Source organism: Marmota flaviventris, chromosome 3, assembly GCF_047511675.1.
Source record: "Marmota flaviventris isolate mMarFla1 chromosome 3, mMarFla1.hap1, whole genome shotgun sequence".
Classification (NCBI taxonomy): Eukaryota; Metazoa; Chordata; class Mammalia; order Rodentia; family Sciuridae; genus Marmota; species Marmota flaviventris.
Genome location: NC_092500.1, coordinates 125,564,884 through 125,592,230, shown reverse-complemented (window position 1 = coordinate 125,592,230; position 27,347 = coordinate 125,564,884). Strand labels below are relative to the sequence as shown.

The window sequence follows — 27,347 nt, the reverse complement described above, 5'->3', positions numbered from 1 at the left end:
GTATTTATTATCATGACACTAGTATTTGTGTCCAATAACCCTGTAATTGACTTCTCATTTAAACAAAGAATTAATTTAAGTCTACTTATAGTAACTGATAAACATGTTTCAATGACAGTAGAGTCAAACCTTGTAAAGGTTGTAACTCTTTAAATATAGCAAAAGGCAACAGTTCATATTTAGGTTGGTTAGAAGAATTTATCTTAATAGGGCAGACAGGTAAGTTATGAGACTCCCCTTCCTTCACATCTTGCTAAACACTCAAGTAACTGGGATCTAGCTGGGGGTAGAGCAGCTGCCACAGCCAGCCATCGTGGCAATGGCAGTGAATTAGTTAGAGAAGTCTTATGTGTGGGGCTCCAGGACAGCTCCAGGCAGAGTGTTGTTTCCAGGGCTGTGCCACCACCGAGGGGGAAGTGAGGGAGGATCTAAAGGGGCCACATAGCCAGGCCAGAAGGAGAAGAGCAGACAGGTTGAAAAACACAGGTTTTATCAATTGCATCTCTACAAAGAAACCAAGTTTGAAGCACAGGAATAGTAGTTTGTGGCTTCTCATGTAATGTTTCACCTATTTTCTCCCAGTTTTTCAAATTTAATGTCCCACTTTCTGGATAAAAAGGACAATAAGAGCTTATCTCTGTCAGCAAGGCAGTAAGATCAGCATTATTTATGATATGTCCAGCCCTACTAAGAAGGAAAGAAAGTTTGGCCTGATGACATGGCTGAGTGTCAGACAGAGATAGAGAATTAGCCATAGCCTACTGATTACGGATTGATACCAGCCATTGAAAGTGACGCTTGCATCAAAATCCTATTCCAGGCATAAGTAAGCTACTCCTTTCCCCCATTACCTGTCAACATCTGGAAGGGTCTCTATTAAGGCGGATTCTGCTGTCCCAAACTCTCTGTAAATTCGGAGGCTTTTTGGGGAGAGAACTCTTCTCATACCCCAATGTTGGTCACCAGTTGTAAGGAATAATAATAAAAGGAAACAGAATCAAGGTGCAGAGGCAGGGAAGGTAGCAGAGTGGCTCCTTGTCCAAGTGACCACATTTATTTATACCAATGGTTATATTAGGTAATTAGTACCATAACCACATTATTGTTTAGAGTATCAGTAAGGTTGCTTATTCTGCAGTTACATTTCAGTTACAAATATGCAATATTAAGAGCTTTGTGCAGTTCTCAAGAAAGTCCATTGTATGAAGTTACTGTTCGGTGGGCAGCACCAGGAGCACTAGAGCTTTGTGAAACATTATAGTTATCTAGAAAACAAGTTCTCCTATTCCCAGGAATTATGTGCCTAAAATTACAGTCGAAGCTGATAAGAGTCTAGCATGGAGTGCATTACTATAGCAACTGGGCATCCTATGCCTTTGCACAGAAATTTTCCTAGGCACCAAGCATGCAACAGCCATGAAGTCATCAGGGACCCCATTCCCAAACACAGAACCTCTAAATATTTCTGATGAGGAAATTGAGATTAGGAGTAAACACTTCATCTTCCTCACACTTTCAATTGAGTGAGTGGCAACTTGGAGAATCCGATAAAATGGGCTGTTTACTCTGAAATCCTCTACATATTAGTTTGTTGATGGTAAGTAATTGAGTGATTTCTAGGTAGAAACTTAATTCCAGGCAGGAAGAGAGACAAAAGAAGAGAATATTGCACATGCTCTCTGAGTTTGCACTCTAGTGTGACTACACAACCACACATAAATTCAAGAGTCACGAATGCATGGAACATGCTGTGCAAATATTCATTGAGAAAGAGAGAAATCATATTTAACTTGAGAACTAAATAAGGAGACCTAAATAAGGTCCTATGAAGGAAGAATATAGAGCATTTGGTCAGTGTAAATACTGAGATAGTATGAGCATGGCAGCCTTGAGGTACTGATATATTGCATCATGAGCAAAGCAGGAAGAGTGTGGGGAGAGTGATACCTGATAACCTAGATGGGTAAGAAGAGCTAAAGGCCTCTCCAAGGCATGGCCCCAATAGCAGTCCTGTTGAAAAGGTATTTGTTAGCCATTTCATCTGCCACATCATGGGGAAGTGCTATGAGGTGAGGGGCCTGGTCTCCCCTTATTTTCCCCTTTAATTGATCTCCTCACATTCCCAGTACTCTCTCCTATAAGACTTTTTCCATATGTTACTGAAAATTAACATACCCACTTCATCCCTTTCCCAGAAAACATTCCATGGGGCCTGTTGCAAAACAGAGGCTATCCTCTTCCATCTTCTTAAGACCTATAATGTCCACTTCAGTTTTGTGTTCTAATAAAAATCTGGCTGTCCTTTGAAAACAATGATATTCTTGTCATTTAGAGGCTCTGTGCTTCCCTTTCAACAGGATATTTCTGAGCCAAGTATTAGAATAAAAATATTCCTGCTTTCTTTTATTATTTTAAATAATTTTCTTTCTTTTTCTCCATGTCCACCTATTTGAAATTTGCCCCATGAGGTAGCACCAGCTACCACTTCAATTGGTGTCACTCTCCAGCCTGGTCACTCCCCCTCATCCAGGAAGGCTGCAGTACCAGGCTCACCAGGCTCCTCTGTCTTCTGTTCCTGGTGCTGCCAACATCCTTGAACACAACTGAGATAACATCCTGGCCTCTCCATTCCTGATTTTCTCCCTTGGAAGTATTCCACTTACACCCCATCTGCTTTAAGACCACACTATTGTCCATCACTAACTGTCCAGCTTGAGATCTTGATGACATTGTTCCATCTCTGATTATTGACTCTTCTTCTTATGGCACATATTCTTGATGCTCCTTTTCCAGATATTTCATCCTCATTCAGATTCCAAATGTTTTCCCTTACCATTTTTTTGGTTTTTCACTCTCTTCATGATTGCATATGTTCTTCTTACCCTGATTTCACAACAGTCAAAGAAAAAAAATATTATTACCACTCAGGTACACCCATGAGGGGATTAATTCACTGATTGGGTTAAGACTCTCATAGCCCAATTGTTTCTCCTCTAAAACTTCTTGCATTGTCTCATCAGGAGATTTTTGGGGACACCTTACATCCAAACCATAACATCTACCAAGGCTTGAGCAGGACTAGGTCATAGTTAGAATAAGGTACAACCTAACTCAAGTGGCTGGAGGAGTAGCTCCAACATGTTTGAGGTTCTTGGCTTAATCACCATCATGACTCAGAAAGAACAAAATGAATAACAGAGTACCTACCACATAAACATAAATCAGCTATATAAATGCAATAATAATCAAATAAATTCAATAAAAAATAATACAATGCAATGATTAAAGGACTGAATTTCCAAGTAGATTAATCTATATTAAACCTAGCTGGAACTAGTTGCATGCACTTTTAATTTTTTCATATTTCATTTTTGTAATTGTAACTGGAGAAAAAGGAAGCATTTATATCTTAGGGAATACACATAAACTACTCAGTAAATGACCTAAAATATTAGTAGCCAATGGATAATGTTATTATTATGGAGCTTACATAAATACCAGCTGGCACTGTCAGTAAAGGAATAAATGTCATTCATATTTACTGTAAAAAAAAGGAGTCTCTCTGAAAACAACTTCCCAAATTTGATCTAAAACTTGTAAGAACCATGTGTTGCTTACAAGAAAACATAAGAAAGCTAGAGTTGAAGTTGAAAATTACTTTGTATTTTTCTCTGGGCTGTCTTAATGCTTCTCCACATCATTCACATTTCTCATCATTTCTTTATTGGCTCCCAGTGTTCTTTCTCTTTCTGTTCCCAGAATAGAGTTTCCCCTGTGTTCCCTACTTCTTGTCACTCACAGAGTCACAAAAAGTATACTTCTATTCTGCTACTTGACTCCTCATTAAGAACTCCTGGCAGGAAGTTTAACCAGATTACATATATTTTAGGGGAAAGTAGCATTCTATGGTTCCTAGATGCATTTGGCAATGTCAACTTCTGACATCATTTATTCCTGAAGGTTGCCCAATCTATCTAAAATGAACACAAATTTGAAATTAAATATCCATATTTGAAATATGAAGCCTAGAATCATTAGTGAAACATGACTAACTATGGTTTAACTAAGGTTTGTCTTATAATTCATTCATTTTTCAGTCTTAATGCCTATATAATTACATTTTTTCCCTGAATTCATGGCTGTCACCTGAGACTTCTGATGATCTCATCCTCATTTAGTACTCCATCCCTTGTCCAGCCATCATTCCAAATCTCTGGCCACAGCACTAATATATATATATATTTATTAAGAAGCCAATTCAGATACCCATACATTACAGTAACTCTCAGAAATCATTCAGAAAAGACACTGTTATCTACTTAAAACAGGAATCATGGCATTTCTCAAATTGCTTTGTCACATCATATGCATAACTCTACCAACAGAAAGTTTTAGTCTGATCAGATCTATATAATAACATCCACCTGAGACTACTCACTTGGTTACATTGTTTTTAATTCCATTTCTTATTCTTTCACAATTAATTCTCCCATGTTATGGTAGAAACTGAGACTTACCTGCTGCCCTAGTATAATAAATAATTCCATATCTAACACAGCAAGCTCTGCATTCTGAAAATAGATCTGCCAACTGCTTTGTGGAGGGAGGGATTACCACATGAAAAAAGAACACTTCTCAATCACTGCAGTGGCACATGCCTGTAATCCCAGCTGCTCAGAAGCTGAGGCACAAGGATTGTGAGTTCAAAGTCAGCCTCAGCAAAAGTGAAGCCTTAAGCAACTCAGTGAAACCCTGTCTCTAAATAAAATATAAAATAGGACTGAGGATATGGCTCATTGGTCAAGTGCCCTAAGTTCAATCCCCGGTACCCCACCACCACCCTGCCTTCCCCTAAAAAGAATCCTTGTCTTTCTCTTTGTAAATACAACCATTGACATGATTCTTTCCCCTCAGAGAGCCCACAGCTCCACCTGGTGAATGGTAGCAGTCGGTGTGCAGGCAGAGTGGAGATTCTTCACCAGCATTCCTGGGGCACTGTCTGTGATGACAGTTGGGACCTGAACGATGCTCACATGGTGTGCAGACAGCTGGGCTGTGGAGAAGCCATCAATGCCTTGCTCGATGCACAATTTGGAGAGGGATCGGGGCCCATCTGGCTGACAGAGCTGGCATGCACAGGAGAGGAGGATTACTTGTGGAATTGTCCTTCCCTGGGCTGGGGAAAGAACAACTGTGATCACTCTGAAGATGCAGGAGTCATCTGCTCAGGTATGGTCAGTGCATTCTGTACTACCTAAGATAATGGAAAGTTCCAGGAAGTAGTGTCTGATTCCTTGAGGGATAGGAGAGTAATTGTCCAGAAAGGACTAAGAGGTCCCTTCCCTGAATCTGATTCAGGGATAGCAGTGAATGATGCGCTTCATTTATTCCTGTCCTGTAAAACTCTAATATTGTCTTTTTCCTTCTCAACTCTCTTACTTGACACGATATGTTTTTGTAGACCATTTCAACTTAAAATCAATCTTCATAATTTCATTTCTCTAATTTCTTATTTTTAGGATTACATATAAATTGGTACACACACTCTGTTTGTAGCACATTTTAAAGCACAGACAAGAAAGAGGCCCTACTTTTCCCAGTTAAATTGAGTGCTTGCATATGTGTAGTTAGAAATATTTTTGCACTAGGTTTGTAGGTCTATGGGCACAGGGATCAAACACATAATAAGGGAATTTATGGATTAATGGAAAGTTGAAATACTCCTTTCCAGATTCAGACATCAAAATCTTAGTTGATTAGTAGGAAGGGCCAGAGAACTGTGAGTGAAATGCTGTGAGTCACAATTTCTCCTTCCATTTCTATTTTAATAGATTCTCTCTACATTTCTTTTTCAATGAATTTCTGTATAAACTCATATTGGGAGGTAAATTTAACACTGGGATGTCAGATCAATGTTAAAAGTAGTAAAATATCAGTGCATATTTTTTATGGTATGAGATTATGTAGTTTAGGACACAGATCAAGATGGTTATTCAGCTATCTCGCACAAATACACCACATAAACAGTTTTTCACATACCAAACAGCTTGATAGGAGAAAATAAACCAGGTGTTTGAAAAGAAAATAAAGCAGATGAGTGCCTGCTTTTATGATAACAAAAAGAAAAGACACATTGAAGGAGAGAGGAAATTAAGAGTTGCTCTTTCCTTTAATCTTTGTAGCCCAGCATGAAAAAAGATACATCCTTCTTGGGGAATGAAAAGGTAATTAAGTCCAGCTGTTAGACCTGAAACTCACAACTAGGTGGATGCCCAGTAGAGCCCAACAACCCTTGTCCCCATGCCACTAACCTCAGACTGAGACTCTGGAACTATGTTTCCTTGGGCAACAAAGATACTTGTCTGCACCACCACTCCTGCAAGGTGTCTTGACAGAAGGAAAATCAAGACTCCACTTGCTAAGTTGCAGGATGCAACAACAGAAACAGGATTTTGTCTTACAGCACAAATCCTGGCCCACCATGGTGATACTCAGCACTCAGTAGGAATTAGAGGCCTTAAATATAGAAGAGCTCATATAGAGAGCAAGACCTGTGTACTAGTAGGAGAGACTCAAGAAGAGCCTGCGGCTATTTGTAGGAGTCTTGGGCCATTGATCCACCTTAGCAGTAGGCAGCTCATAGCACTAAGGACGTTGGTCCCTCTCCAGTTTTGTGTTGCCTTGGCAGGCTGTGCCCTAGTGTGTGACATAGCATTGCAGCATTGTTTGCCACAGGACCTACCACTTCATTCCTTTCCAAAGCCCCAGGGAGGATACTATGGAGAGATTGAAGTCTCTGCTTGGGGGTAAAAAGTTTGATGGGCATCCAAATTTGACCTGGATCCTTGAGCTCTTATCATTACATATTATAATATGGATCTCAAAGATGAAAGATAAAGAGTCTCAAAGAATTAAGAATAAAGACACAAAGAACACATAGGGTATCCTAATTCACCTGACAATTAACTTCCCAACAGGAAACATGTAGAACAGAGGTGAGCACCATGAGATTTTCATAGAACTGAAGAAAAAAATCTACAAATGAAAAATATAAAACACAGAAAATCTGTCTTTAATAAACAAATAAATATAAAGATATTATCAGACACCCCCCCAAAGTTACCATAAATTACAACAATCCTTAACTGAGCATATTTCCAATTCAGGCTTTTGAAGAGACCTCTGTACTCCCATGTTTATGGTAGCACTACAGACAGTAGCTAAAAAAGGAAAACAATCTAAGTGTCCATCAAATAATAAATTGATACAATGAAGTACATTTATATAATGGAATACTCTTTAGCCAAAAAAAGAAACAAAGGAATGAAATATTTTCATTTGCTGCAGCATGGATTTGAAGATCACTAGGTTAAGTAAAATAGAAGTGTGAAGAACAAAGGTCTTCTAATTTCACTATATTTCAAATCTGAAAGAGTTGACCTCATAAAAGTTTAGAGGTTTAGACTAGAATTGTGATTACCATAGCTGGGAAGTATAGGGATTAGAAATGGAAAGCTACAGATTGATCAATCAGTTACAGGTTTTACTTAGGAACAAGAAATTCTGGTGCACCATTGTACAGGTGGTGACTATAGTTAACAAGAATGAACTTTACTTCAAAAAGTAAGAAGAGAACTTATTGGAAATTTTCACAAGGGTAAATGAATGGTGTTTGAGGAAATAAGATAACCCAACATACACATGCATCAAGAGATCTATTTACTCCATTAATAAGTATAGTATTTATGTTTAGGGTATCATTTGAATAAATTTAATTTAAGTGAAAAACGAGAAAAATGCTATAGGTGACAAGATATGGAGAAAGGTTATATAGTTTATATTTGATGGATTTAATATCACAATGTATCCCTGAAGCAAAGAATCAGACAAGGATAGATCTAACTGCAATTTTTAATTACTCTAGTGAGAATGATTCATGTGAATCAGTGAACTTCTGCAGATGCGATTTTTCTTTTTGTTTGAACCAGGTCTCTCATAAATTTCAAATAGCTTGAATTTTTTCTTCTTTCTTTCTTTTTTTTTCTTTCTTTCTTTCTTTTTTTTTTTTTTTTTTTTTTTTTGTATGCATGAGTGTGTCTGCATTATTTCTTTGAAATTTTCACACCCAGCAACTAAAAACATTTCTGGAACATGGCAAATTCTGAAAGACAGTAGAATTTTGAGTTAGAAAACATGGAAGCAGACTCTCAATACTCTCTTCAAGTACCTTTCTCTTATACCAGACCTGGGTGTCTCCTTTGAAGACCCCTCTGCCCCCATTTTATCCTTTCCTGATCATACACATTTTCCCCCATTTCTGGGCCTCCATTGACCTCTCTCCTTGTCCCCTGCTCTGCCTCTAAGGGAAGATCATGCTGCCTCCTCCAGCTTTCAGAGATGACTGGGAAGCCCAAGAATACAGGGCAAGTTTGGTCTTCAAGGAAGATACTGGGATCTATGTGCACCTCTGCATTGCCTAATACCACATCTGATGGAGACATTCCTATCTACTCAGGTGACACAGTTCTGTGCCCTAAAGAGAATAATAAGTTTTTGGAGTGATGGACGATGAGACAGGTAGATGAAGAAAAAAGGCTTATGATCAAAGCCCTGGAGACTTGGTTAGATGCAGATGAGTCCCAGCTATAGGTGAAGTGGAGGAGGCAATCTTTGTCTTAATGGAAGAAACAAAGGTGTGGTCTTGATGAAAGATGTTGAAAATCAACCTGGCCACCCTGCCTCTTTTGTTTACCTGGATAAATTTGAACCCAAAAGTTCTAATAGTGATGGAGAGTGAGAGAGGCCATTTCCAGATGTGGAAAGAGCCCTAATTTCCTAAAATATGCAATGCAGAGAATTAGGGATTTCCCTGGAGCTTGTGCAGGTACAAAAGAGTAGTTTCCTGAAGACCAGGTTTCTACAAGACCTAATGGGTCTTGACTGAGTATTTTTGCAAATGAGTCCAGTTTGCGAAGTGGAGGTCACCTCTGTGAAAAAAAGAGTAGAAATGAGGCACCAAGGAGTAAGGCACAGGATATATGCTCAATGGCATGAGCTCCTTGAGGGGGTAACAGGGGAGATCAAGAAGGGAGGGAGTTGAAGTGAGAGGAACTATCATTGAGAGGCATAACTGAGGTCACAGTGGGCCTGGATGCTACCATATATCTTATCTTGAGGTCTATTTTATTTATTTATGTATTTGTTTGTTTCTTTGTTTATTGTGCTGGCGATTGAACCCAGGGCCTTGTGCATGTGAGGCAAGCACTCTACCAACTGAGCTATATCCCCAGCCTCATATGTCTAATCTCTAACAAGTCACTAAATCTTTCCAAGTTTTGTCTTCTCTGTCAAGACATAAATACAGAATACATGAGCATCTTCAATAGTAGTATATCATTCTTAGAAATGTTTTAACACATTTAACACTATCAACAGCTTTTATCACTGGGGAGCTTTAAACTTAGCTATAAATAAAGGAAGTTATGTTGAGGTATTTAGGGTCCTGGAGAATTCAGATAGAGAGGTTTAGGAAGGGTAATTGAGACTGAAAATGGATTTAGAATAAATATCATAGTATCTCACTTATTTATAAAGGAAGCACCTACACCCAGACCTTGCCTGGTAGCTGCCTGTCTGTCCCTATAAGAGAAGCCACATAAAAAATTCATTTGCTTCCATGTGCTAAACACATACTCTGCACCTTCAGTTGTCTTTACTGCCAATCCTTCAAGTTTGTTAGTCCACAGAGAAGCACTATTTATTTATTTATTTATTTAGGTTGGTCACTGTGAGCCTTGATGCATTCTTTTTTTGGAGTGAAGCACAAGTGTGTCTCTATATCTTCTGATCTATGATATAAAAAACAGAATTTGTTCTCTAGTGTGCAAGAAGTAGATGTCAAATCTTAATATTTTGAAGTTGCTTTTAATTTTTGCTGCATTGGCCCTTTGGAGTTTGTATGGGATTTGGTTAATTGTATTAGTTATCTATTCAGTGGTTATTGATAAAATTGTTCTTTTTCTGCTATTTCTCCTACATAAAAATAAGTTCTGATATCTTTCAGGTGAGATTAGAAGGACACATTTCCTTTAAAAGACAAAAAGCTGGAGAGTACCCTTCAGTGTCAGCCAAGTCTTCACCCTTAAAATTCATCACCTGTCCTCAGCTGAGTCAGGCACAATTTGAGTGAGGACCTCAAGTTTTTCAGGCTCTGTTGTGTCCCTCCTGTGGAGAAATTTTAGGCACAAGACACAGAAATAATGTTTATACTGTTTCAAACAAACATACAGAGGGCTCTGGTGAACCAAAAATCTATTTCCCTACATGACAATTTCCATGGAATTATTTAAATATTAAGACTTCAAATGTTATGAAAATACCAGTCTTGTGCAGATATTGAAATATCCTTGCTATGCCTCACGTAATTTCCAGTGGTGGTCATGATGGAAACAACATGCAACCAAGAGGAAAAATAAAGAATCCCTACTTTTTTCTTTTTCTTTTCATTTCATTGTTATCAATCACTTCTTAGTCTCTAGGAGCTAAGGCAAGTTTGCCTACTTCTACCAATCTTACTACTCCTTGGACAGTTGATCATATTGAGACATGGCTGTGTTATTTCTCTAAGTGTGATGTCTCAGAAAAGGAGATTAAAAAATCTTCACTGAAGCATCACAGATTTAGAAGAGCCAGTTACTATAGGAGAAACAAAGTGGGGAAGTTTCATCCTTCTGATTTTCATTGAATTTGTCAAACATTTTATAAAGTCTGTCACTCAAACCTTAGTCCAACCCAACTTGTATCCTCAGAAAAGGCGAGACACATAGACACAGAAAGGAGGGAGAGGCAAGTAGAGAGGCAGCAACTAAAGCCAAGCTTCTGTAAGCCAAGGCAAACTAAGGACTGCTATTGACCAGAAGAAGTGAGGGCAGAGCAAGGAAGGATCTCTCTGATAGTCTCCAGAGAAGGAGCCAACCCTACTGACACTCTCAGTCCCACTTCCATCCTCCACAACTGTGTGGCAGTGAAATTTTGTTTTAAAGCAAAATAATCATTATTAACAATATTAATTCCTTACCCAATTCTAGTCCAATGAAAGGATTTGTGTTATACCACATAATTGAAGAACTTTAGTCAATATTGAAAAGTCATGTTTGAGGACCTAATGAAAAAATTATTTAATGGAAATCCCTAGAAATGGGACTTCTTTATAATCCACTCTGATATTTTATAAAGAGTAGGTATCATTTTTTCTCCATGTTTTATGACTCTTTTTTGACATATACATATTTGACTATACAAGTCAATACCAAACAGAGACTAATTTTCTTTTAATTAATACCTATCCCTAAATTTTCGATAGTTATAAATATTCATATAGTCTAATAATTTAAAATATTATTATATAAAATTAAATATAGGCATGTGAATGTTTTATAAGTACTAAATTCCACATACATATACATATGTGTGTTTGAATCTGTATTTGTATTCATTTTCAATCCCCTTGAAGCCTATTACTCATAAAGACATAATTCTTAATAATTTTTTATCATATTTTATACATAATTTCTTTCTTCACCCCAGCCTTCTGCATAAATGTCCTGGTAACATGGACAAAATTATTCTTCTTGTGAAATTTTATAGAAAATAGAATTACCAACATGGTATTGACCTGTGTTTTAGAAAATAAGTGCATTTGCTAAAGAAAACAGAATTATCCATTAAAAGGATAATATATTTAATAAACACCCTCATAAAATTACTGTAGTTGTATTTACACAGACTCCACAAATTTTCTTATCCTAATGTTCTGCTGAGAATCTCTTCCTTTGGGGAGCCAGTCCTCATTCTCACCACTGGGTTGACTTGATGTGCTCATTCACACTGTTCCACTCTCCCTGGTCATAATGGTGGGCCAAGTCAGTTAAAGTCTTTGCCCTGAATTTACACTCTTTGGGAACAAGCAGCGCACCAGGACCTGCATTTCTCAACTATCTGCAAAAGTTATTCCTGAAGATCAAAGACAAAAAATCAGGGATTGGGAAGAATCATGGGTGATGGGGGGTCCTAAAAGCATCAGGTCCCCATTCCTCATACTTTCCCTTTAGATGTTCATGTGAGCTATACCAGCCTTGTGCATCAAATCTATTTGAGTTGGTTTGCCTCACATGGTTTTGTTTATTATACTTTTATTTGATTTTATGTTTGGGAGATTTATCCACAGATCTCAATCAGATCATTTTATTGCAATCCATCATATGTATATATACCACTATTTTTAAAATTCAGTATGTGTTCATTGTTGGGAACTTCAGTTATATGTGCATAACTAACAAAAGAAGGGAAATGTAACCTGAAGATGACGGTTTCCCTGGTGATACAGACACCTGAGTCTGAATTGTTTATAATATGAATCTGCAGTAAAAGAATCAGCATTGAATATTATATTTAAAGTTTTTTTTTCAAAAAGTCCTCAGACATTAGGTGTGCTATTATGTGTCAAAGATCAAATTAGAAATTTCCAATATAAATACTATTTATGACTTTGAGGGAAAGATGCATAGCAGTTAACTCAAAAGACTGTAAAAACAGACATTGCAAATAAATTCTACTAAGTTAGACCTCTTAAATAATGTTCCCATTTTCATGTTTCATTCCCTATGAATCAAGAAGAAGGGGTACTCTGAACAAATAGTTGGCAATTATGTTTCCACACACTAGAGCCCCAGATGAACCAATCTCAACATTCATACCTCTGAGATTTTAAGATTGTAGATTGTGCAGACTGAGTGGTAGGTTCAATATGGAACCTTTGTTTTATTTGAGAATATATTCTGTATAAGCAAGACAAGTGAAAGAAAGAGTGAAAAATAATATTGTAGTACTATTTACCTCAACCATCTGGTAATGCAGATGAGGAAGGGGAATTATTTCTCCATATCCCTTTATACCGTTGACATATTACCAAAACTGATATGTATTTCTGCAAATAGAACTAATGAAGATTTCTAAACCACTATGATATAAGAATTTCCTATTTACTGAAGAATTTGTGGAGCATAATTATACACACCATCACTAGGGTTTATAGAATGATGTATACCTGCTTCTGAACCACACTTTGTTGTGTTTATATTTTATTAAGTGCAACAAAGTAAATGATCTCCCAAGAATAACTACATTCTGTATAGGTAGTAGCTGGCTCTAATTTCTAAATTGCATCTTCTTTCAAAACAATTTTCAAGGGATTTTGGATATATGTTACTTTATAATACAATGCCCGAAACATAATAAATCTTCAATGTATTTTTAAAGATAAATAAATGTATTGCTGAGTTTCCAACAATACTGCTCTCTGAACACCTCAGGATCTCTGTTCAGTACAATGACAAATGCTCAGTTTATGTTCTAGGTACATGTACTATATGAATTTTATTCTGCATCCTCTCAGGCTATAGCTGGATTAGGTCTCTCTGATCTGTGAAAAGTAGAAGAGTAAAGGTAAAACCCAATTGGGAGATCTATCTCTTTATCTGAAATGCTTCCAATTTTTATTAGTAGAAATTATACAAAAGTTTCTGACAAAGGTTTGATATTTCAATAGAATTCAGTGCCTAAAATAAAGATACCTCCAAACATTTCACTCAGAGAACACTGTATTCAGATACCCCGGTGGATTATATTAGATAGAGCTTGGATGTAATGTCATTCTACCTCAACTGAGACATTATAACACTTGGATGCTAGAAATGGGCCAAATACATTTAATATTTTTTTTAAAAAAAGGAAAATAAAGAGGAAATAGTGCCACTGAAAAACTACAATCAGTCATGCAAACCTGGTGGTCCTCCCTCGTGCTACTGGTTTTGGACATCTATGTGAAAGTGACTGAGTGGAAATCAGAGTTCACAAAGAAGAAGACCTGGCTGCATCCACAGGCAGAGCCTTCAGCCAGTCAGGTTTCTGTTCTGGAAGCTGATCTTTGTTGTTCCTGTCACTAGACAACTGTATTGGTCGCTGATTTTATCATGTGCCTGCAGGTCTCACACTCTTTAAAACATAACCTCCTAAAGATTACTGATTTCAGTTTGGAATTTGTATATCTTAATTTTGACTCTATAAATCAGGTACACTATCATTGCTCCTCTATAATAATGATATAAATTAAAATTACCATTTTAGTAACACTTCAGGAATCCACACTTCATGTTAGTACATCAGCTTCAGAGAGAGAAGGGAATATCCCAAATGTAACATTTTAAGTAACAATTTTAAAAAGATAGATTAATGTTTTTGATGTTCTTTTCACTTTGATGGATTACTTAGAGGGAAATTAATGAACAAGCTATTCTCTTGAGGAAGGTTTTTTGCTGAATTTCTTCACTACATAAAATGACTATTATATTATAATTTCACATCTGTAACTAGACACCTTCCCAAAGGTGTGAACCCATACTTAAAATCACTTCCTGATCAGCTTCAATAGATGTATAAAGATGTATAATGGATTCTTCAAACTCTATTAGAAACAAAATAATCCCTTAAAAACACATACACACACACAAAATCTTACATCTCTGGATAACTTTTGTTCATAGTTTAAATTTCATTTTTGTCTTCTTTAATGGGAAAGATGATGTAAAGAATCATGATTATTTTAGTCTAACCTAGCTTCTGTCTCAGATTCACACTATTTAGTGGTTCCTTTTCTCATCCCTAGATGGAAAATAAAAATAAATTGTCAGTTATGAATACACATTGAAGTTTTTAATTAATTAACAAATGTTGTCTTAGTTGGAATCACTATCTGTGAATCTGTGAATTGAAAGTTTCAGGGCATAAAATAGTGAAAAATTAATCTGAGACTTTTTCTAAACTGAGTACACATTTAGTGAATAAATACGGATTCTGTACAAAAAAAAAAGGAGGGAGAGTGTCAAACAACATGAAAAATCAAAGATACCTTCATAATATAAAGAATAATATGTCCCTATAAAAGAAAAATCAATTTTACACACACACACACACATTTATTGCAAACACACATATTCATGTATGTATATATATATATATATATATATATATATATATATATATGACACTGTGTATATTCATACCATGAATCAGCAATTTAGAAAGGACATTACAAATTCCTTCTCCAAAATCTGGCTTCACACAGTTCCTCCAAGAAATCACATTCAGGCACCAATTGTTGATGAATCCAAGCCCTGACACGGCAACCCTGAAAAACAAAAAGATTTGACAATATAACCTGTGAATTGTAGCTTCCTCCTTCTATTCACTGGTAATTGTTGTTTTTTCTCCCATAGGATTTGTGCATCTGGTTGGAAGACATGGACCTTGCTCTGGGCGAGTGGAAGTGAATTCTGGAGAAGGATGGATTCCAGTATCTGATGGGAATTTCACATTACCCACAGCCCAGGTCATCTGTGCAGAGCTGGGGTGTGGCAAGGCTGCATCTGTCCTGGGGAACATGTCCTTCACAGAGGATAGTGAACAGATCTGGGCTGAAGAGTTCCAGTGTAAGGGGCAGGAGCCTAGCCTCTGGTTCTGCCCCAGAGTGCCCTGTCCTGCAGGCAGCTGCCCCCACAGAGGGGCTGTGCATGTTGTCTGCTCAGGTGAGACTCACAACAGGAAGTTAACCTCCCTACACAATCTATTGGGGTAAGAAAAATATGTAATGCTGCTAAAACCCTGTCTTCTAACAGAATATACAGATGTTCATCTCATGAAAAATGGCAGCTCTCAGTGTGAAGGTCAAGTGGAGATGAAGACCTCTGGAGGCTGGAGAACACTCTGTGCCTCCCACTGGAATATGGCCAATGCAAATGTAGTTTGCCGTCAGCTGGGCTGTGGAGTCGCCATCTCCACCCCAAAGGGAGCATACTTTGTGGAAGGAGGAGATGAGATCTGGAGAGACAGATTTCACTGCTCAGGGTCTGAGTCCTTCTTGTGGAATTGCCCTGTGACTGCCCTGGGCGTTCCTGCCTGTGCGCATGGAAACACAGCCTCTGTGGTCTGCTCAGGTAAGAGAGGAAGGGGCTGACTGGTAGGAGAGTGACATGTCTCTAAGAGCAGATAGCATGGAAAGCTGACTTCAAAAATGAGACATTTTGTGGTGTTTAGTCCATGGACAGCGCGGACTGTGTGAAAGGTTCAGTCACATGGGAAAATTCTCAGGGAGTTTAAATTAAAGACACAGACACCATTTTACCTTTAAACCAGCTCTGGAAGGGCTCCTTCAACCCTCAGCCTCAAGCTCCCCAGGGGGGCAGCAAGGTTTTATTGAAGAGCATAGAGAGAGAGAGAGAGCACACTAGGGAGAGGGCTTTTATTGGGGAACAAAAAATTCTGGGGAAAATCCCATCCAATGAAGGTTAAAGGGGGCAATGTGGCAAGGTCAGGTGGGATAATTGGATCTTTGGGGCAATGGTGAGACAAGCCTCCACACAGACAAGAAGAGTTGGGAAACCTCTGCCACATTAAAAGTGACTGAGAGCCTCACACCCTGCCTGGGAGGAAACTCAATCACATGCAACGATGGACGATGGTCTCCCACAGTGGTGAACTATGATTCTTTTTTTTTTTTTAGAGAGAGAGAGAGTGAAAGAAAGAAAGAGAGAGAGAGAGAGAGAGAGAGAGAGAGAGAGAGAGAGAGGATTTTTTAATATTTATTTTTTAGTTCTTCGGTAGACACAACATCTTTATTTTATTTTTATGTGGTGTTGAGGATCCAACCCAGCACGCCACGCATACCAGGCAAGTGTGTTACCGCTTAAGCCACATACCCAGCCCAAGAATTATGATTCTTAATGATCATTCATATTTCAGCCCTGTCAAGAAATATTAAAAGGATTGTTTTTAAGTAAACATTATAATTTATTGAAATTCATAGATAACACTATATAACAATGAAGGACAGCTCATAGTCCTCAGCCTGAACTATCAGAAAGCATCAGCAGCTCCCAGAAGTCACCCTCACATTCCTCCAGTCATTGTGCCTTCCTCCCCTCCAAAGAAGAACATTCTAACTTTTGCTGCCAAAGAATATTTTCTTCAGATTTTGAGCTTCATGTAAAATCATGCACTAGGTTCTCTTTTTGTGTCTTCTTTGACTCAACCTAATGTTTACAATTTACCCATGTTTTTATTTTTAGCTGAGTCCTATTTTTATTGTTGTAGAGTTTTCTGCAAATAACTACAGGATTGTATATTGATTCATTCAAATGATGTGGAGATTTGAGTTGTTTGCACTTTCTGAGTACCCAAATAATTATCCTACAAATTACCATGTCAATATCATTTGGTGCAAATGTGGATATATTTGTATATCTTTATTAATCTTTGTTTTTTCTTATGACCTCTGTTTGTTTATAAGACATTTTTTCTAGAGTCAAATTCTTGTTCTTAATGAAGCACAGCATATCATAATTTCTTGTACTTGTAGTGTTCTAGTGTCCCTTTAAAAAGAACTTTGTTATTATAAGATCATAAAAATATTTTTCAAGAGTATCTTATACATGTTTACTTATGTTTCTTTTACATATAGTTGCACAATCTTTCTGGAAATGGTATTGTATGTAGTGCATGGTATGAAAATTGTTTCACATCATTGTTTGCATAACCAGAATTGATTCATAATCATTACTGAAAAGACTTTTCCCCATTGCTGTGTTACCTTTGAAATACACAGGGTGCAGATACATCTGACTCTTGTTCTATGCTTCATTCTGGTCCATTCTATTATTTTCTGTGGTTGTAGCCATGCATACCAACTTAATTATTTTAAGTTTATAGTATGTCTCATTAACTTTTAAAAAGATAACTTTAAAGTAACTGATCTAATTGTGTTGTTTTTCCTGCCCACTGCATTGGTTATACTTGGTTTTTGAATTTCAAATAAATTTTGCAAACAGTATGATATATTTAATTCAATAATAGAATGATGGCATTTAGATTGAGTTTGGATTTGACCTAAACATCAATATGAAGCTAATTGACTTACAAGATATACCTCTAATTTCCCTCAGAGATTATACATAACTTTTACTAGGTATATTCTTGGTGTTTTATGTTTTTGATGTTATTTTATGAGTTTCTTTTAGTGAAATGTCCTAGGGATTAATTCTACTAGTATTTTATTCAGGTTTTGTGTTGTGACAGAAAGACCTGACAAGAACAATTTTAGGAGAAAAAATTTATTTTGAAGCCCAAGGTTTCAGAGGTCTCAGTCCATAGATATCCTACTCCATTCTTTGTGGTTTGAGGTAAGGCAGAATAACATGGTTGAAGAATGAAGCAGGGGAAAGGATGTCAGGAGATGGCCACCAAGAAGCAGAAATAGGGAGAACTCTGCTCAACAAAGACAACATATAAATCCCATCAGGGACCAATCTCATGCAGCCACTACCTACATGACTATAGTCACCACCCAGTTAACACTATCAAAGGATTAATCTGCTGATTAAGACATTTACAACCCAGTCATTTCACTTTTAAATTTACTTCATTGTCTCACACATGAGCTTTTCTGATACAGCCAGTATCTAAACATCACAATTAGTTTTCACAGTTACTTTTTAGTGGCTTTGTTTTCCCTTTTTTCTCTTTCATGTATTTGATTATTTTTCTTGATAATTTGAGAATTCTGAATAAGCTTCAAAGATAATACAAAATTCCAAGATAACCCTAACCCAGATTCCCCAATGCTATTATTTTTCTATATTATCCCCTCATCCTGCCACATTTATCACTGAATATATATGAAATATTTCTGAGTAACACTCAAAGAGTAGGTGGATAAGATATGTTCCTCATGAACTGGTGAGGTTATACTATGTATACAAAAAGAGATATGAAAAATTATGCACTATATATGTAATAAGAATTGTAATGCAGTCTATCATATATAAATAAAAATATACACAAAAAAGATATGTTTTTTACTCTTAAAAAATTATCAAGAATATTTACATAACTACAGTGTAATTGCCAAATTCCATAAAATAAACTGTTAGCTTTCACATATGATGGAGACCATGTGGCACTTGTCTTTCTGTATCTGGGTTATTGAACTTAACATAATGTCCTATGATTCCACCAATTCCATCAATTTTGATGCAAAAGGGAGGACTCCAGTCCTCTTGATGGCCATATTTATACTACATTTTCTTTATGAATTTTTCTTCCAATGGACATCAGATTCCATTCTGTAGCTATTATGAAGAGTGCTACAATAAACATGGACATGTATGATTGCTGTTTCACAGTAAATATCATTGTCCTAGTGGGTATGGCTTTTTAATGCATCACCCACCCACCTCCCAAAAATAGCAACACAAATAAAAATACATTTCATTTTGCCCATTATTTCCAGATTCATAAATTTAGCAATGATTCTTGGTAGCTGCTTCTTGTGGTCTCTCATGAGGTTGCACTTGGATCTCATCTCCAGCTGAGGTAATTTTAGACTTTACCAACCTGGGAAACCAGGATAGTTCATTCACATGGCTGGTAGCTTGAAGTTCAACTGTGGCTACTGACAGAACAACATGCAAATACTCTCTCCCACATGATAGTCCACAGAGTAGATTTCCCATTAAGCAAACATCCAATGTCAAGAGAAGGAGGCCTGACTTTCTTAGCTAGGTTCCTAAGTCAAGCTGTGCTGCCTTCACCAAACTCTGTTGCTTATTGATAACTCACCACTGTCAGCCCAGATTGGAGGGCAGGAGGAATGGACTGCAGAGGTCAATAGATAGAGTGTCACAGATTTTGTGGGTATTTTTATAAACTAAATGTGTGTTGAATATCTAACTTTGTATATTTTCTAATTTGTTTTTTTTCTCTATCAAATATGGCCTTAATAACCTAAAACTCGTCAAGTAAATAGGAATGTCAAATTCTCTCACCATCTCTCTTAGTATCCTATTATATTTCTTTTGTTTTTGTCTTTCTCTTCTTCACTATGTATTTTCCCATGTTCTTCCAGTTAATATTTCTATTTTGTGTTAACCTACACTGCTGTTAGACTCATCTTCTGGTTTCTTACTTCTAGTCACTGACTTTATTGGTCTTTTTTACTGAGATCTATTTAGTTATACATAACTCTCAAATATTTATTGATTTTTTGTTATTTTCTACCAAGATTCATGTCATGTCATTTAATTTATAAAATGTAATCGTGATTATTTGAATTAGCTATAAGGATTTACCAATACCACTCTATGACAATCTTTTTATTTTTCTCCTTTGTCTAATTTGTTTTATACATAATTTGCTATTTATATATGAGGCTTTTATGATTGACAGGCATCATATATGAAAAAAATCTATCCTACAAAAACTTCAGAAAGAAATTTATCTAACTTCTTCAATTCACTTTATTTAGGGTAGATCACATTATAAAAAAAAACAATTGAAGTTGTGAGATACTGGGCACCATCTCTGATAAAAATGTTTTCTATAAAATACAATACAAGTTTCCTGGGTGTTTAATATGATTCCTCTTCTTTGGTCCAACCTAAATTTTACTTGTGCACTCCCAGGAAAAATTGGCAAACATGCTGAGATTTTCAGAGTCTTACCTACTACATTTGAATGCCCAAATGCCTCCAAGGAAAAATCACTGATTCTAGTTTTTACTTTTCTCTGAACTTGACCCCTAAGTCTTGCTTCCCTGGAAGACGTGCAGTACTTTCCAACAGCACTGCTATATTCACACTTTCCTAAAGTCATTCCTTGGACTTTAGTAGATTTACACTTCATTTAACTAAGAGAGAAGTGTGTGTTAGAAGCAGAAGCAGAATCCTTGAATAGAAGATAGGAAATTACTGATTGTGGGCTACAGCTTTCAGATGCCATCACTGGATTATTGTCAAGTTTAATTCCATTTCCTGCTCTCTACTCCCATCTGTAGGAAACCAGACCCAGCTGCTACCCCAATGCAATGACTCCTGGTCTGAACCAGCAGGTTCTGCAGCCTCTGAGGGCCACTCTGCCAACTGTTCAGGTGAGCAAGACTTCCAGCAACAGAGCCTTCCCATTCGCTGTGCAAATGCCCACTGACATGACCCTGTCTCTCCTCAGACAGCAGAGAGCTCCGCCTGGTGGATGGGGGCAGTCGTTGTGCAGGGAGAGTGGAGATCCTGCAGCAGGGCTCCTGGGGCTCCATCTGTGATGACAGCTGGGACCTGATTGATGCCCACGTGGTGTGCAGACAGCTGGGCTGTGGAGTGGCCCTGGAGGCCACCGTCTCTGCTCATTTTGGAGAGGGATCAGGGCCCATCTGGCTGGATGAGCTGAACTGCACAGGAGAGGAGGCCTTTGTGTGGCAGTGCCCTTTCCAGGGCTGGGGGAAGCACAACTGCAGTCACAAGAAGGATGCTGGGGTCATCTGCTCAGGTCTGTGATATACTCTGTGCATAGGCTGGAAGGGTCTGAAGGATGATGTCTGAGCCCTGTGGCAGGGTTGAGCAGTTGCTGACAGTGCAGTGGTGAGGTGGTGCTCTCACAATTCCTGTCCTTCCAGCAGAGGAGAAGATGAGGTGCTTTCATTTCCTGCTGTAGCAGCTGAGCTTCTGCCCCTTCCATCACAGCACTGTCCCCTGACACAGTCATTCTCTACAGTGTCCATTAAAAGCATTCATAAGTCTTCCGTTACCTGCCAGTGCAACATCCTGACCCACTGAATTAGTCTTATATTTCTTCTGTAACAAGTTACCACAGACTTAGGGTCTTAAAACAATACAAAGTTATCACCTTACAGTGTGTAGGTTAGAAGATGGACCTGGGTCTGTGTGGGCTATAAACAAGGTGTGAGCAGGATGCAACAGCCAAAGCTCTGGGAAGACTCATTTTCTTACACTTTTCCACTTCTAAAAGTTGCCTGAATTCCTTGTATGAACCCTTCCTTCTTCAGACCCAAAGTGTTTCAACCGTCTCACCATTCCATGTTCACATCACACTCTGGTGAGGGCCAGAATGGCTTATCTGATTGTGAGGATACCAGTGTAAGGACGTCATTACATTGCGGAAATCCTATCCAGGATGATCCAGGATAATCTTACAATGAAAGCAAACTTTTGTTAATATTTTGTTGTTGTTGTTGTTGTTTTTGTTTGTTATTTTGATACTGGGCTTGAGTCAAGGAACTCAACCACAGGACCACAGCCATGACACTTTTGTTTATTTTTTATTTTGAGACAGAGTCATGCTAAGTTGCTGAGGCTAGCTTTGAACATGGGATGCTTCTTTAGCCTTCCAATCAACTTGGAATACAGCCATGTCCCATCTTGCCTAGAGAAAGGACCATTTTCTTAATCTTGTTTGAAAAGCCCTTTTGCAATGTGAGCTGAAATATTCATAGTCTCCCAGGATTGGGAAGTGGACATATTTGAAGCTCTACTATTCTACTACCCTCTGTTTATGCTCATTTTTTAGGATCTGTCAGATGGTTAGTCAGATAGCAGATAAAGAATTCACTTTCAGCAGAGCTCCCAGATCAGTATTCCTGCCTATTCATTTGCTAATATTACATTGTTGTAGAAACAGAAAAAGAGGTACAAATTAGCAAAACAGGTTAAAGGGACAAAAATTTCAGTCTTCTACCTAGTGGGCACTTCCTCAGGAGAGTCAGCAATGAGCACTCACTACTTAGGAATAAAGAAAAAACAGCAGTAAGAGTTGAATGCTCACTGACCCCTGTTTTCCTCTTTTCCATTTCAGAGTTCCTGGCCCTTAGACTGGTGAATGAGGACCAGGAGTGTTCTGGGTGGCTGGAGATTTTCTACAACAACACTTGGGGCAGTATCTGCAGCAGCCACATGGAACACATGACCTTGTCCATGATCTGCAAACAGCTTGGCTGTGGGGACACTGGGACTCTGGATTTCTTTTTTCCTCCCAGGGAAGGTTCTAGACCCCACTGGATAGATAGAATCCACTGTCGAAAAACTGATAGCTCTCTCTGGCAGTGTCCTTCTGACCCCTGGAAACACCAATCTTGTTCTCCCAAGGAGGAAGCTCATATTACATGTACAGGTGACCTACTGTTTATTTCTATGTGTTTGTCCTATGCCTGTAGGTTGTTGACAGGAAAAGTTTATATATGCAAACATAATGGATGAGTTGAAGTAAGTCTACAAAATGAAAACTGGATAGAGATTACTTGATCAACATGTTGCAGTCCTGTTTTAAAGATAGATGTGAGGAAACCATTGATAACAATTTATATGAAAAGTATCAGAGACTGAACTGAACATATGGGAGCATGAAGTTATACTCTGTTGAATGTTCTTAGCAATCAGCTAATGCAGTCTGAAGTTATATTAATTAAACTGTATTATCTTAGTGACAGTGTGAATGATTTGACCTCAGTTATACACATTGCTTGCTATGTGGTTGGTATCACTTTGTTCCCACACTTCCACCCCACCATAGGTAATGTGGCTTAATCATCACTATCATCTGATGATAGGTATCACAATGATCATTTATCTGAGATGAGGAAATGGAGGTTAGGGGTACCACTTCATATCTCTCACACTTTCAAGTTAGTAAGGGGCAATTTGTGGAATCAAATATATTGGGCTCTTTATTCTGAAATCCATCTACACCAGAAGGACAGTCTCTCAGGTCATTTTGTTGATGGAAAGTAATCTAGTGATTTGTAGATAGAAACTTAATTCCAGGCAGGAGGACAGACACAGAAAACAACACCACCACTGTCTTCATGGATTTTACACTCCAGCCTGACAACAAAATTATGCATAAATTTGAGTGTCATGAAGGTATGGTGGAAATGTGTGATTTGAGGAAAAAAGAAATCATTTTTAGTTTGATAACTAATGTAGGAGTAGAGGTCCAATGAAAGAAGAAAGTAGAGTATTTATCAGTGTAAATACTGAGGTGGGAAGAGCTTAATGACCTTGAGAAGCACTGATAAAATCTCATCATGTGTAGAGCAAGAAGAGGGTGGGTGGAGAGATGCATGATTACCTGAATGGTAAGAAGAGCTAGAGGTATCTCCAAAGCGTGGCCCCAATAACAATCCCGTTGAAAAGTGGTTTGTTAGTCTTCTCATCTCTATATTATGGGGAATTGCTTTGAGATGAGGCATGGGTCTTCCTTTATTTTCTTCTTAGATTTATCTTCTCATAGTCCCAGTAGTCTTAGTTGATACTATATCCTCTGAGACTTTATCCACATCCTACTGGAAACTAATATGCCAATTTATCCCTCTCACAGAAAACATTCCATGGGGCCTGTTGGAAATTGGAGGCTATTTATCTTCTAATTTCTTAAGACCTATAATGTCCACTTCAGTTTCTTGTTCTGATAAAATCCTGACTGTCCTCTGAAAACAATAATGTCCTCATCATTTGGAGGCTCTATGCTTCCCTTTCAACATGCTTTATTTTCAAGGTAAAGTCTTAGAATAAGATTGTATCCTTTTATTTGAATATTTCTGGTGCGCCTTGAAATTTTCAACAATTTCCATTCTTTTTCTCCATGTCCAGCTACTTGAAATTTGCCCCATAAAGTGGCATCACCTACCTCTTCTGATGGTGTCACTCTCCAGCTTAACCACTCCCATCATCCAGAAAGGCTGCAGTACCAGCTCACCAGGCTCCTCTGTCTCCTGTTCTGGTGCTGCCATGATCCTTGAACATACTGAGATAACATCCTGGCCTCTCCTTTCCTGACTCTCTCCCTTTGCATAACTCTGCTCCCTCCCACCCTATCTCCATGTATGGCCACACTATTGACCATCACTACCTGTCCAGCTTGAGACCTTGATTGCATTGTTTCTTCTGTGACTGTTTCCTCTTCTCCTTCTGGCACATATTCTTGATGCTCCTTTTCCAGATATTTTATCCTCATGCAGATTCCAAATGCTTTCTCTTATCAGTTTTCCACTCTCTTCAGAATTGCACATGTTCTTCTTACCCTACTTAGACAATATGATGCCCCATTATGATACTCTCCCTTCAAGTACACTCAACTCCCTGCTCTCTTCCTTATCTGTCAATGGCAAGAGTGGTTGTGCCAATACCTAAATCTTCCCTGCCTTCACTAGACTAAGCAAGGATTGCTGATAACGAACAAGTATTGTATCTTGTTATAGTGTGAAATTATCCTGCTATTCTCTTTGAATTTGTAATCAACCTCTGATGGAACCTCTGGCCCATATTGAAATGTGCTTCTCTCACATATGTTCTTGCCCTCACTGTAACATGTTATTTTACAAATTCTTAGTTCTTCCTTATGCTGATATTTTAACCCCACCATACACTTAAATGATAATACCTCAAATATCCCTGGAAAATAGGAAGCTTCAGCTATCCACTTTTGTTTTTCCTCTTAAGGTCACTCTACCTTATTGGCTGTTCTTATTCCATCTTACAGCTTTGCTATTTCTCCATTTGCCTTATAAATTTTAGACAGTTCTTGGTTGAATCTCAGACTCTCTATTCTTCCTTAAATGTCCTGCTTCCTCAGATGTGTATTCTAAAGATGTTGAATGAAATATTCTGTAAATATCTGCTAAGTCAAGTTGATTTATAATGGTAGTGTAACTATGATGTATGTTTGTTGATGTTTTCTCTGCATGCCAAATCTATTAGTGAAATGGGATATTAAGATACCATTAGGGGCTGGGGATGTTCCTCAAGTGGTAGCATGCTCACCTGGCATGCACAGGGAGCTGGGTTTGATCCTCAGCACCACATAAAAATTAAATATAGATGTTGTGTCCACCAAAAACTGAAAAAAATAAATATTAAAAAAAATTCTCTCTCTCTCTCTCTCTCTCTCTCTCTCTCTCTCTCTCTCTCTCTCTTTAAAAAAAGATACCACTAGTATTGTACTGAAGTTTTTTCCCACATTATATCCTATGAGTGTTTTTAAATAAAATTCTGTGTTCTTTTCTTTAGTGCATAATTATTTGTAATTTTTATATATTCTTCATATAATCTTTATTTCTTTTACTCATATGCAATAACATTTTTCTCTTCTGAATTTGGAGTGTTTTTCATATATGAATACAGCTACTTCTGTTTACTCTCAGGATTCATTTGCTTGCTATATCAATTTTAATATTTTTCTTCTCAGTCTATATATGTCTCTGCCTATGTGGTGAGTTTCTTTCAGGAAACAAGTTATTGGCTCTTGATTTTTAATGCAGTTAGCCAGTCTACATCTTTTAATTTGAGAATCAGACAACTTATATCCAGAGTTTTTTATTTATATATGACATTTTTATTTATATATGAAATTTTCATTTATATATGCATTGTAATTCTTATTACATATATAGAGCACATTTTTTCATATCTCTTGTTGTATATATAGTATACTCACACCAATTCATGTCTTCATACCTGTATTTTGGATAATAATGATCGCCACATTCCACCAGCATTAATTACCCCATGCCCTCTCCCTTCCCCTCCAACCCCTCTGCCTTATCTACAGTTCATCTATTCCTCCCATACTCCCACTCCCTATCCCACTATGAATCACCATTCTTATATCAAAGAAAACATTCATCATTTTTTGTTTTTTTTTTTTTTGATTCTCTAACTTCACTTAGCATTATCTTCTCTAACTCCATCCATTTACCTGCAAATGCCATGATTTTATTCTGTTTATTGCTGACTAACATTCCATTGTGTATATATGCCATATTTTTTTATTCATTCATTTATTGAAGGGCATCTAGGTTGGTTCCAAAGTTTAGCTATTGTGAATTGTGCTGCTATAAACATTGATATGGCTTTGACCCTGTAGTATGCTGTTTTTAAGTCTCTTGAGTATGGAATGAGGAGAAGGATAGCTGGGTCAAATGGTGGTTCCATTCCCAATTTTCCAAGAAATCTCCATAGTGCTTTCCATATTGGCTGCATCAATTTGCAGTCCCACCAGCAATGTATGAGTGTACCTTTTTCCCCACATCCTCACCAACACTTATTGTTGTTTGTATGCATAATAGCTGACATTCTGACTGGAGTGAGATGAAATCTTAGAGTGGTTTTGATTTGCATTTCTCTAATTGCTACTGATGATGAACATTTTTTCATGTATTTGTTAATTGATTGTACATCATCTTCTGAGAAGTGTCTGTTCAGGTCCTTGGCCCATTTGTTGATTGGGTTATTTGGGTTTCTTGATGTTTAGCTTTTTGAGTTCTTTATATACCCTAGTGATTAGTGCTCTATCTGATGTGTGAGGGGTAAAGATTTGCTCCCAAGACGGAGGCTCTCTATTCATTTCACAGATTGTTTCTTTTGATGAGAACAAACTTTTTAGTTTGATTCCATCCC

General features: G+C 37.6%; 1 protein-coding gene across 1 annotated transcript in view; it reads left to right on the top strand.

The window, feature by feature from the left end:
- LOC114104931 (uncharacterized) overlaps window positions 1-27,347 on the top strand; it is a 343,694-nt gene that overhangs the window by 42,564 nt on the left and 273,783 nt on the right. The window contains exons 8-13 of the mRNA XM_071610374.1: window positions 4,915-5,229; window positions 15,333-15,641; window positions 15,732-16,049; window positions 20,942-21,034; window positions 21,112-21,426; window positions 22,750-23,064. Coding sequence (XP_071466475.1) covers window positions 4,915-5,229; window positions 15,333-15,641; window positions 15,732-16,049; window positions 20,942-21,034; window positions 21,112-21,426; window positions 22,750-23,064 — 1,665 coding nt within the window. The remainder of the gene's footprint in view (window positions 1-4,914; window positions 5,230-15,332; window positions 15,642-15,731; window positions 16,050-20,941; window positions 21,035-21,111; window positions 21,427-22,749; window positions 23,065-27,347) is intronic.